This window comes from Pan troglodytes, chromosome 14 (genome assembly GCF_028858775.2).
Source record: "Pan troglodytes isolate AG18354 chromosome 14, NHGRI_mPanTro3-v2.0_pri, whole genome shotgun sequence".
NCBI lineage: Eukaryota > Metazoa > Chordata > Mammalia > Primates > Hominidae > Pan > Pan troglodytes.
In genome coordinates, this window is record NC_072412.2 from 29,622,366 (window position 1) to 29,635,538 (window position 13,173).

Sequence of the window (13,173 nt, forward strand, 5' to 3'; positions counted from 1 at the left end):
CAGCCTGGGCGACAGAGCAAGACTCCATCTCAGAAAAAAAACAAACAAACACAAAAAAGCCATGAAATTTACACTGCTTTTCAGTGACCTATGTAGGGTAAAATCCATTACTCATCAATGTATGAAAAAGATTCCTATGGGATTGTCTAGAGGATAAATTATACATAATTAATTCAGTTTCATGTTGGCCTATTGGCCACTGTTAAATGCCTGAAAGAATGTTGATCTACGTCTTGGTTTTAAAACAATATGTGAAAATGTTGTTATTTAACCTTATTTAAAGAAAAAAAATCTGATACAGTTACTAATTAGTAAATTTTGGAGATTATGTAGGTTTTTACAAAGTACAGTGACACAAGTAAAAAGCAAAAAAGCTCTAATGCTCTTGCAAAATTTTCAGTTTTTCTACCAATTCCAATTGATCTAGGCATTCACTTTTTGCAGTTCTGCAATTACTTGAATATAAAAGCTCTTTCTGTTAATCTCCAACCTGAAAAGTAGTAAGGTAACAGAAGTATAAAGAGGAATGGACATTTCAATCCAATGGTTTTCCAAGTTTTTCAGGCTTTTTATCTGCTTGCTTTTGAAGGTTTACTCCTTTTACGATTCCCCCCACTGTTGTAGGCTTGAACCTTTATAAAATCTTAGAAACTATGACCCTATTTTGTATCCCTTCTATGTAAAATTGTCTGAATAGCCTTTTAAAAAGTTGTTACATTTGGGTGAAAACTTTCCAAAGGTAGCTTGGTAAAATTCACCAAATTTGGCTCATCTTTTGATTCAGTGATTTCACTTTGAGGAATATATTTATATCCTAAGAAAATAATTATGGGCAAAGGTGTGAGCATAAAGAAAGGATAGTCATGTTAACCTTATATGTAACAGTAAAAAATCATAAACTAAATGTCTAATAATATGGAATTGATTGAATAATTTATGGTATTTTACATTCAGGCACTTAAAATAATACCCAGCAGAATAAGGTAGACTTTTTTAATATTTATATTTATTTATTTATTTATTTTGAGATGGAGTTTTACTCTTGTCGCCCAGACTAGAGTGCAATGGTGCGACCTCGGCTCACTGCAACCTCCAACTCCTGGGTTCAAGCAATTCTCCTGCCTCAGGCTCCCAAGTAGCTGGGATTACAAGCACCCACCACCATGCCCAGTTTATTTTTGTATTTTAGTAGAGACGGGGTTTCACCATGTTGGCCAGGCTGGTCTCGAACTCCTGACCTCAGGTGATCCACCCGCTTCGGCCTCCCAAAGTGCTGGGATTACAGGCCACCGCATCCGGCCGACTTTTTAAATTTTTTTAAAGACAGGGTCTCGCTCTGTTGCCCAGGCTGAAGTGTAGTGGCACCATCTCAGTTCACTGCAACCTCCGCCTCCCAGGTTCAAGCAATTCTTGTGCTTCAGTCACCTGAGTAGCTGGCACTATAGGCACGTGCCACCATACCTGGCTAATTTTTGTATTTGTAGTAAAGACAAGCTTTCACCATGTTGGCCAGGCTGGTCTCAAACTCCTGGCCTGAAGTGATGCGCCTGCCTTGGCCTCCCAAAGTACTGGGATTATAGGTGTGTGCCACTGTGCCCAGCTGACATAGACTTTTGTTCAAGATAGACTGTGAAGTAGAAAAAGCAGCTTACAAATGCAGTATTTTAAAATTATTAACATTTTTAAAAACATATATATGTATGTATATCTATATGCACACAACACTACAAAAAGACAACTCAATTTAAATATGGGTGAAGAACTTGAATTAGTTCTCCAAAGCATACAAATGGCCAATAAACACATGAAAAGACACTCAGTATCATCAGTCATTAGGGAGACACAAATCAAATCACAATGCGATTCCACTTCACACCTACTAGGATGGCTATAATTTTAAAAAATAGAAAATAGGAAGTGCTGGCAAGGTTGTAGAGAAATTGAAACCCTCATACATCATTGGTGGGAATGTGAAGTGGTGCAGCTGCTGTGGAGAACAGTTTGGCAGTTCCTCAAAAAGTTAGACATAAAATTACCATAGGACCCGACAATTCCACTCCTGGATATATACCCAAAGTATTGAAAACAAGAACTCAAACAAATACATGTACACGCGCATTCATAGCAGCATTATTCACAATAGCCACAAGGTGGAAACAGCCTAAGACCTTATCACTGGATGAATGAATAAGGAATTATGGTATATACACACAATAGAATATTATTCAGCCTTAAAAACGAATGAATGGGCTGGGAGCGATGGCTCAGGCTTGTAATCCCAGCACTTTGGAAGGCCGAGGCAGGCGGATCACGAGGTCAGGAGATCGAGACCACAGTGAAACCCCGTCTCTACTAAAAATACAAGAAATTAGCTGGGCGCAGTGGCGGGCACCTGTAGTCCCACCTACTCGGGAGACTGAGGCAGGAGAATGGCGTGAACCCGGATGGCGGAACTTGCAGTGAGCCGAGATCGCGCCACTGCACTCCAGCCTGGGTGACAGAGCGAGACTCCGTCTCAAAAAAAAAAAAGGTTAATTTTATGTTATATGAGTCTCACCTCAATTTTTAAAATCTATCTATATCTATATATCTATATATATTACATGTTATATATAGAAACTGGAAGGGCACATAATATGGTAATAGTCTTGCTGACTGGTAGAATTATAGGTTTTTGTTTTCTTATTTATTTTGTTTCAATAATGTAAGTTTCATTCATAATAACGGCAACCGATTTTTCAAAAGTTATTGTCGTGTGTAGCATATTGCATCTTGCTTCTACTTCCAGAAGATCAGGCTACAGTCCTAAGCAGCATCTATTATATTAGTGGTTACCAGCCCTTTAGAATCAGATAGCCTGTAACTTTCTACATGACTGGGAGTATTTTTGTTTGGTTTGGTTTGGTTCAGTTCAGAAATGTTCTGTCCAAGTAAATCAAAGGAGAAAGCCAGAGAAGAACCTCAGTGATGGCAGAATGTACTGGCTATCCTAGCATAGCAAAAATTGTAGCCAAAGCAGAAGAACCCAGGCCTGGAAGTGAGGGGCAATGAGGAAGCTTTCCAGCCTTTTTGTTGCTGTCCTTAAGGGAAGGGGAAAGAGCTCACATCTTTTTTGCACCTACTGTGAGCCTGGTGCTGCTAGAGTGTTTTGATACTGCCATTTGTCCTTGAGCAAGCCTCTGAATCCCTATGGGCCTCTGTCCACTACTCTGTAAAAATGCACAGATTAAACTACTGTAGCCCTTAGAGCCCCTTCGCCTGTAATGTGCTAGGACCTTACACTAGTGCTATGCCTTATTCTGTCCCTCCCTGAAAACAGGCTCTCTGGTCAGCCTCTCTGCTTCTGAGCCCAAGTGTGCCTAGCCCCATTCCCTGTGCCCAAGCCCCAGCCAGGCTGATTCCAGGTGGCAGAGCAAGGCCTGGGGAAATGGGGCTTGGGGTGTAGGGGTGGCGGAGCTGCAATATCTTTGCTCTGAGTAGCCTCCAAGTTCTTACTCTTCATCTCTTCCAGGGATTACAGTGGCACCTGAGGCTGTGGCAACTGAGCATCTTGTTTTTCTTTATCTTTAGGAGCACTCTCTCACACTCAACAGATCCTTATTTTATTTTAGGGTTTTTTATTCTCTTACTTGGTTATGTTCAGATCACTTTATAAAATAAGCTGTAATTGAAACCCAGTAAACAAAACCAGGGTACAATCAACACCTGTGAAAAGGAGAAAAAAACCCAAAAAGCAAAAGCTAACAAACAAAATACGGTAAAGCCTCTAATTAGAGATTCTATGTAACTCTAAGGAACTAAGCTTAATTTCACTTTTTTTTTTTTTTTTTTTTTGAGTTGGAGTCTCGCTGTCACCCAGGCTGGAGTGCAGTGGCGCGATCTTGGCTCACTGCAAGCTCCGCCTCCCAGGTTCACACCATTCTCCTGCCTCAGCCTCCCAAGTAGCTGGGACTACAGGCGCCCGCCACCACGCCCGGAAAATTTTTTTGTATTTTTAGTAGAGACGGGGTTTCACCGTATTAGCTAGGATGGTCTCAACCTCCTGACCTCATGATCCGCCCGCCTCGGCCTCCCAAAGTGCTGGGATTACAGGCGTGAGCCACTGCGCCCGGCCAGCTTAATTTCACTTTGAGCATATAAATACAATTTCATTTATAAGCACATTTGGAATATGTCCTTTGCCATAAAGTATCATCTCCAGCAAGGAACTGGTGAACTTTATTCCATTTAAGGCAAATCCTCAGAATCCATTCTGCCTTTCCAAACACTTGTCTCCTAAAGGCTAGTATCTGGGCCACACATTTCTCCTTTTGCTACACCTTATTGAACAACTTGCATTTCCAAAACTGTTGGCTGCAGCTTCTGTAAGATTGACATAGAATCTCTGCTAGAAAAGACTCTCCCCAGAATAAAACAAACCAACCAAAAAACTACCACATACTTCCATTTAGGACAGAGTATATCAAAATGAGAAAGAACCTCCTCATTTTCACACAGTGGATTACTTATTTAGTTACTGCAGTAACTTTAGAGAAATAGTTTAGCAGTTTAGGCCAGGAACTGTGGTTCTCACGCCTGTAATCTCAGCAACAAGGCCGAGGAGGGAGGGAGGATAGTTTGAGGCCAGGAGTTTGAGAAATAGTTTAGCAGTTTAAATAAAGCAGTGGCTTGTCCTAAGAGTCTTTCAGTTGATTCTCTCTGTGTTTCTTATTCTGGTCAGGTAGCTCTGGACAAATGACAGTATTTCAGTATTTTAATTTCTTGTTTTTAAAAATTGAGTTATACAGCCAAAGAAAAACCAGTAAAAATCTTGATTAATTGCAAAATCATTGTTAAAATGTTTCACAGCATAAATAACAGCTTTTGTGGGTGGTCGGGGGGGGGGTGGGGTGCAATTTATCAACATCTTCCAAAATGTTAAATGCAAATGTCTTTTGACTCAGCAGTTCTACTTTTGAGGTATCTGAAGACCCACACATGCCTGAGAGAAATGTACAGATGTTCAGCGCAGTACTGTTAAACAGCAAAAAATAGGAAACAATCTAAATGTCCATCAGTAAGGGAATGATAAAAAATATTATGGATCATATACAAGTGAGATCGAAAAAAGAAAAAATATATATTATGGAGCACCATACTGTGGAATGTCACTTACATGACTGAATTATGTGACTAAAGAGAACAATGAATATGAGTACATAATTTACAAGGATCTCTCTAATCCCTTTTCCACTTATTTTTAAAATGGTATTTAGTATATCTGCAAAATTATTTATTTCTAGTAGACAAGGTCTCACTATGTTGCCCAGGCTAGTGTCAAACTCCTGGCCTCAAGTGATCCTCCCACCTCGGCCTCCCAAAGTGCTGGGATTATAAGTGTGAGCCACTGTGCCTGGCTTTCCACTGACCTTCTATTTCTGGATTCCAGAGTCTGCATACCCTTGCCCACCACTGCTCATGCTTACAGGTTTATTCACATTATTGCAGATTTTATTCCTACTTCCTTCTTTTCAGTGGATGCCCAATAAATTCAACTATTTAAGCTAAGCACAGTGGTGTGTCCCTGTAATCCCAGCTACTTGAGAAGCTGAGGCGGGAGGATTGTTTGAGTAGATTTGGAGACCAACCTGGGCAACATAAAGATTCTATGTAATCTCTCATGTCAAAATAAGTAAAAATTCAACTAATTAGAAGGTCCAAACCAATGCACATGTCTAAAGTCATCTAGCATTTCTTCCTGGTAGAGATTACCTTAGACTGAACCCCCCTGGAAGACGAGCATTACACATTCTGGAGTGTGGCATATTATGTTTGTGTCATTCCATGTTGTATGGTGTTTCTGTCATGATGTAGCGTGAAACAAGCAATTCTATAACAGAGCACTATTTTGCCTCATTACTCTGGGAGCAATGTGGCATAGACCCATGGAATTTCCCAAGTTGTGGCAAGTGTTATTAGCACTGCCTTGGTATTAAAAGAGGACAAGAAAATGAACCACCTTCCATCTTTTGCTGGATAGACAATCAAATCACTTTCTGGCTTTCATCTAGTTTTAAAATACATTTCAAGGGTCATTTGAAAATGACACAAAGCACAAATATGAAAAGAAATTCAAATATTATCACACTCCCTAATAAAACAGCCTAATCACCAAAGGCTCACATTTTAGCAAGTTAATTCTAAGACTTAAGCTGTGTACGGTGTGTGCAAATTTGCAGATACCTTACCATCACATGCAAGTGTCTTACTGCTACTGAAAGCTATCAGACCCTTTCAGGAGGCGTGTTGTACCAAGCAGACCTAAATGTGAACTTTCATCAAGGACTTTTTAGGAGGCGTATTGTACCAAGCAGACCTAAATGTGAACTTTCATCAAGGACTATGTGATGTCAAGCAAGGCAGTGCCCATGTATTTCATTCAAAAACCAGTTGTCGCTCCTGTGTTTTTTTTTTTTTTTTTTGAGATGGAGTCTTGCTCTGTCACCCAGGCTGGAGTGCAGTGGCACAATCTCGGCTCACTGCAACCTCCGCCTCCCGGGTTCACGCCATTCTCCTGCCTCAGCCTCCTGAGTTACTGGGACTATAGGCGCCCACCACCACACTCGGCTAATTTTTTGTATTTTTAGTAGAGGCGGGGTTTCACTATGTTAGCCAGGATGGTCTCAATCTCCTGAACTCGTGATCCGCCCGCCTTGGCCTCCCAAAGTGCTGGGATTACAGGCGTGAGCCACTGCACCCGGCCTCTCCTGTGGTTTTCAACATAGTTAAATCCTACAATGTCTGAGCAATGGTTACAATTCCTTAGGTAGTAAGGGAAATACCTGTTGAATGGCAGTTTGTGTTACATGGGCGCTTTTCTTATCTATCATTTAATCATTATCCCTCGGGTACACAGGACACACAAATTTCATTTTTCAGATTTCACTTTAAGAAAATTAATAAATACAGCAAACATTAACAACACTGTGATGGGACTATCATCAGAACTGTGGTAACTAATCAGCAATAGCTCTCAACCTTTGCACAGCAAAGTTAGGAAATTTGACTCGTTAATCAATATGCCATATACCTATCTTTAAAATGCAAAAAAACTAAGATTTATACATCTTAGTTCATTATTTTAAAAAGCATCTTCATTTTAAAAGTTGGCCCAATTAATTATAGATTTAGTCTTTTCTTGATGTCAACAAAGTCTTTAAACCCCACAGCACTGTAACTATCTTGGCATTAAAATAGTTTCTATACACTTTCTAAAAAAAATCATGTTCAGTTACAAGGCTTTACACTTAATTATCTAAATTGCCTCCCACTTCCATTTACTTGAGTTTTAGACATCCAACTTCTAGGGGATACTGTTAGAACATCAAACCATACTAATCTTCAGATTGAAGAGGGTTTTTGTCCATTTTCTTAAGATCTGTGGTCAAGAATAAACCCTAAAAAAACTGTTCCCATTCTCAACATCTTAAAAAAATGGTAGTTGTCATGATGTACCTACTAAAGTTACAAAGTCTCCTTGAGCCAGAATTCATTTTAAATGGATCAGAATTATTAATGTTGGTGATTAATGGTGATTTCTATACAGTAGAAACTTCCATCTAAATCAGATTGAGTCATTTGCTCCTCTTAACAAAAAATCTGATGTTGACACAATTGCAGCCTATCACTAACCCTGCTGTTCACGTGCATGTATCTTTTTAAAAATCTTGTTTAAATCATTCTGAAAGTAAAACTAGTTTTTCCTCCTTTATATATAGCACCGAATACTTGCAATGTTTGACAAAACCTTTTATCAGCCCATTAACCTATTTATAAGCATAAAGTGAGTATTTTTAAAGGGAAAAACTTTGCCATCCCTTATACTTATTTAAAAGGTACTGCTAAGAGGTATTATTAGAAACAAGATTTAAAAATATGTAACAAAATCTTAAGTTCTTAAGTGAAAGCCATTTAACTAATATTTAAAACCTCTGCAATTATTAGTTTATTAGTATCATCCAGGACTCAGATGTTCAGAATTCCTCCTGAAATTACATAAACAAATGCAAATGGAAAGAATCCAAGTCAAAATTATATAACAAAACAGCACTCCATCACAAAAGCGTGTAAAATTACAAGAACGCTATTTTAAAATACTGGCACTTTAAGAAAACGATAATCTCGAAAACCACAAAATTGCCAAATTGTTCCCTAAACTGCTAAGCAGATAAACATGACTAATGAATGAGTTTGTTTTGTAAAGAAAAATCATTCAAATAAATTGAATAATTCATACTGAGACGCAAAGTTTAAGTGTCTTCTTTCCTATCTACTTGGATTTATAAAGGGGCAAACCGTAATATAGGAAAATATACCCTATTTTGAATGTGGCATCTTTGAAAAGCTGGCCCAATTAATTAAAAATACTTGTAATGGAAAGTCTCGTTTCCTGAGCAGTCCATATTTAGATAAATGGGAAAAGACATCTATAGCCAGCATTTTCATAGTCTTCACTGAGACTAATGTCAACAAAAAATTTAATATGGCAGTCTTGTATTTTAAGCTCACGCTTTTGGGGATACATTCTCAGGTCTTCTTTAATGTGGGAACTGCAAAATATAACTGCCATTACATGGTAATGGGAGTTAAAGAATAGAGTCCTCATGTAAAGGTTAGAACATACTTTTCTATTAGTCCTTCAAGGACAGACTTTCAAAATGTTTGATTCTAATAATCCCATGCTTTGAGTAGATTGATTACTCTTCAGTTTGTAAATGTAAGTGGGCTATGTGAAATTTCTTAACTGATCAAGATTTTGGATGTTCAGTTATGGATGAAAACTATCTCAACTTAACTTTACCCCCATTATGATATGCAGGGTGTGTAGAGAAAAGCTTTTTATTAGCTAACTATATGAAAGGATAAACACTGTAATAATTCATGTGATTCAAAATGGGCAAAAGCAAGACTAGCTTCCCCTCAAGAAGAAAAATTTCAGACCTATGAAAAGGACAACAATACTAATAAAAAAAATTGTATTTACTTAGAAGCATTCAGAATGTCAACAAAACAGCTGCAACTTTTTTTTTTTTTTGCAATTACAGAGTGGTATTCAGTTAACAGAACAACAATTATTTCGTATAAGCTGCATCAGAGACAACTGAAGATGAAAAAACTACCATCCCCATATATAACTAATTTGTGCTGTGCACCAACAAGAACCTGCTTTAAATTTCCATGCCAATTTACAACCCCCATACTGTACCAGGCAAGGTTAGTGGCTATTGAAAATACCACCAGGACAGGGCTATCTAAAGACACATTCGGTAGTGTGTTAACTATACAAAAAAAGACACTGTACAGTTTAAAAACAAATCTTACACAGCCTTACATTTCAATTTTTTTCTTTAAAAGGAGTGAGTTGTGTACAGGGGGGTTAAATGCTTTATAGACAAGAAAAAAAAAACTGCGCTAGAACCAACTTATTCATCATCATCATCTTCTTCTTCATCTTCATCTTCTTCATCTTCCTCCTCCTCCTCATCCTCTTCATCTTCCTCATCGTCCTCCTCTTCCTTCTTTTTCTTGCTTTTTTCAGCCTTGACAACTCCCTTTTTTGCTGCATCAGGCTTTCCTTTAGCTCGATATGCAGCAATATCCTTCCAAAGCAAAGGGAGGATAAAACAGTAGGGAAGAAATAAACATTAAGGAAAGAAATAGAACATGGCAGAACTTTATGAAAGAAATCAAGATTCTAGTTATACCAAAATATCACGTATCTGTAGATCCACAGCAACTCCAGAAATAACTAGAACTTCAATAAATGAACATAAAAATACAAGATCATTATAACAATCTATAACTCATGAAATGGCATAGTCTAATATTTGCAAAGTTATGCCTCATTGAGGTGCAATTATGTACCACATCCTAACTCTATTAAAACCAGAATGTAGAGACTTTGATTAAAGGGTAGACACTGCCACCTTCTGAATGCAAAAAAGCACTCTACAGGTTTACACTGTCAGACCCTAATCCTTAGTAGAAAATGTGGTCTTAAAAAAAAAAAAAGGTAATTTGTCAATAAACATGCAATTAGGTTAAGAAACATCTAGAAATAAACACTTTTCAGAATGACTAAAGCTGAAAATTATGTATTTAATATTTCAGTTTACTGAACTATGAGTTATAGATTTCCTTAATCTTATTAATTTACTGGACAGAGCAGCAGACTTGTAATTTAACTTAGTGATGTTGTGGTTTTTTGAGTATCTAAAGGAAAAGAACATAAATGTTTCAGGATATGACTAAGAAAAATATAGCCTATGTTACTTTGTCTAGCCTGTTTTTGTACTGTATGCCAAGCCATTTGAAAATACTCATTTTTGACTTGAAGTGACTACCAACATTTTCATGAACTTCAAGGTACTGGGGAATAACAAAACCAACATAAATGTACACAGCCTTTGTCTGAGTCTGATAACATTTTAGTCAAAAAAACCCTAATTTATTTGGTCCTCTGCATTATTTGAAGGATGAGGACTTTTATCAACACCATACTTAATGTAGCTGTTACCCTAAAAACTTATTACACCTCAAACTAAGTACAATCATACATCTGGCGTACTTGTCATCATTTTACCAAGCAAACCCACACTTCTTACCTTTTCGTATTTTTCCTTCAGCTTCGCAGCCTTCTTTTCATAAGGCTGCTTGTCATCTGCAGCAGTGTTATTCCACATCTCTCCCAGTTTCTTCGCAACATCACCAATGGACAGGCCAGGATGTTCTCCTTTGATTTTTGGGCGATACTCAGAGCAGAAGAGGAAGAAGGCCGAACTAAAAAAAAAATTAATTTTAGGATTTTAAGTTAACAGATCACAAAAACAAATACTATCAAGTGTACACTGCATTGCTATTTAAAGCTGCCTGTGAATTTCTGTGATGCATTGGACAGGGTGCAAATACTATAATTTACTAAATATCCTTCACAACCAAAGCTTAATTTACAACTATTTAATTTATACTAGCTAGAACCCTAGATGAACATTCTACAATTACACTATTTCAAAGGGATAGTATTTTTCAAGAAATAAAAAGATCAAAAGGAGATACACTGGGCAAAGGAGACCAAGTGTCTAATTCAAATGCTCTGGGAACACTCCCACCCAACAGGAATTTTATACTATTTAAATATAACCAGTATGAACAAGTATTAGCTAAGAAACTTTGATTGTACACTTACACTCTAAACTGACAAAGTAGCTTGCTAAATTTCTCTCAGATTCTACTGTAAAACGTGTCTGGGAAGTAAAAACAGGCAAGATACTCACGGAGGCCTCTTGGGTGCATTGGGATCCTTGAACTTCTTTTTTGTCTCCCCTTTGGGAGGGATATAGGTTTTCATTTCTCTTTCATAACGGGCCTTGTCCGCCTTTGCCATATCTTCAAATTTTCCTTTCTCTTTAGCAGACATGGTCTACAAAATAATTATTTGTAAGTTTAAGTTGTAACATTTAAGTAAATTATCCTCAAAACCAATGTCTTTTGCTATGTAATAGCGTCCCACTATGAGAACGCCAACTAGGCTTTTTTTTGCATCCTCAATTGGAAACTGTCTTTTAATTACCTTGTTAGCATGTTTTAAGCCCTCTTACCTTCCACCTCTCTGAGCACTTCTTAGAAAACTCTGAGAAGTTGACTGAAGCATCTGGGTGCTTCTTCTTATGCTCCTCCCGACAAGTTTGCACAAAAAATGCATATGATGACATTTTGCCTCTCGGCTTCTTAGGATCTCCTTTGCCCATGTTTAGTTATTTTTCTAAAAAATAAAATAAATACTTGATGTTAGCAATAAAATTATGACATATAAGATCTTAAAGTACTTAGTAAGGGAATGAAAACCAAGGTACTGGTTATTTAACACAGTAGCGACATCAACCTCCGTAAAATCAGACAAGAATATGGCCGAGAGATTAAATTCCTTGAAGGGGCTATGCCAAGCAAACAAAACAAAACAAAAACAGTCCTTCAGGGCGATCTCAAAAAGTCTAGACACAAAGATATACTCATACAGTATTCCCTATCTATCCGCCTGAGTCTGCTCTGAATGAGTATCTAACTGGTCACTTAAACGATTTTAAAATCTAGAACACCATTTTAAACCAACCAAACCAAAGGTCAGAAAACATGCTGCCAATTCGTGGCTTTGCACTAGATAGGGAATAAACAAGGGCCTAAGCGAGTCGACTCTTCCTAATTATGGGACCTTAAAAAAAAAAAATCACCGTGCACCGAAAGTTTCAAAAAACACCCTCTTTGCATAAAACTTTGCTCCGAAGAGGGAGCAGCAGCCAGCTCCGGTGCTCGGAACCCGGTTGGGGGGTGGCGGTGCCACCGCGAGGCAGCCTCGTTTCCTATCGGTTTGGCCCTGAGATGTATTTCTGTTCTGACTAAACACGTCCGGTCTGAAGTTTCTCCGAGTAAACAAGGATGAGGGACAAAAGCCACTCCTGCTCGTGGCTCGGTGGCCCCCTCCCCCAACTCGGGGAGTATTTTTTGGAGCCGTGAAAGTTGGGGTGACTCCTGCGCGGGGCGAGCCCCCCGCCCCCAGAACTTCGCCGGTGGCCGCGCGGCCGAGGAGAGAGGACGCGGCCCGGCTCCCAGGCCCGAGGCCGCCACGTGCGCCCGGCAGGCCCGGCAGGCCCTGCAGGCCCGCGCCGCCGCCGCCCCCATTTTGTCAGGCTCGGCGCAGGGAGAAGCCCCGCTCGAAATGGGGGCTGGCTCCGCCCGCGGCCGCCGGGGCCGGCGCGCACGGAATGGCCGCTGCGCGTCTTCCCCGCCTGCGCCGCCGCCGCCGCGAGGGCGAGCGCGAGCGAGAATATGGCTCCTTCCCTTTGTGTGTGTGTGTGTGTGTGTGTGTGTATTAGAGTGTGTGAGTGCGAGGGTGCGGGCGCGGCGGCGGCGGCGGGCGGGGTGCGCGCCGCGCTCTGGCGCACACACTCGGCCATTACGGCCGGGGGAGGGGCGGGGGGCGCGCGGCCGGGCCCTCCCCTCCGCGCCGCTCCCCTCCCCCCGCCGCGGTGGGGGCCGCCCGAGGGCCCACCCGCCCGCCACTCCCCGTCTCCCTCCGCGCGGGCCGCGCGCCCCGCCGCCCCGCCGCCCCCGCACGGAGAACGCGGGGCTGTGAAAAGA

The 13,173-nt window shown here is 40.0% G+C and overlaps 1 protein-coding gene across 9 annotated transcripts in view; it reads right to left on the reverse strand.

Annotated features, from left to right (window-relative positions):
- Positions 1–7,960: 7,960 nt before the first annotated feature.
- Positions 7,961–13,173, reverse strand: part of HMGB1 (high mobility group box 1) — a 157,992-nt gene continuing 152,779 nt past the window's right edge. For 4 of the 9 annotated variants that reach the window (XM_054665163.2, XM_054665161.2, XM_509611.8 and 1 more), the window contains exons 2-5: positions 11,637–11,800; positions 11,313–11,458; positions 10,644–10,818; positions 7,961–9,638 (exon numbers count right to left, since the gene is read on the reverse strand). In XM_054665163.2, the coding sequence (XP_054521138.1) occupies positions 9,462–9,638; positions 10,644–10,818; positions 11,313–11,458; positions 11,637–11,786 (648 nt within the window). In that variant the 5' untranslated portion in view covers positions 11,787–11,800 and the 3' untranslated portion in view covers positions 7,961–9,461. Of the gene's footprint in view, positions 9,794–10,643; positions 10,819–11,312; positions 11,459–11,636; positions 11,801–11,920; positions 12,546–13,173 lie in introns of those variants that run through there. The other 5 variants (XM_001140491.8, XM_054665164.2, XM_054665162.2 and 2 more) reach the window with 5 other exon arrangements.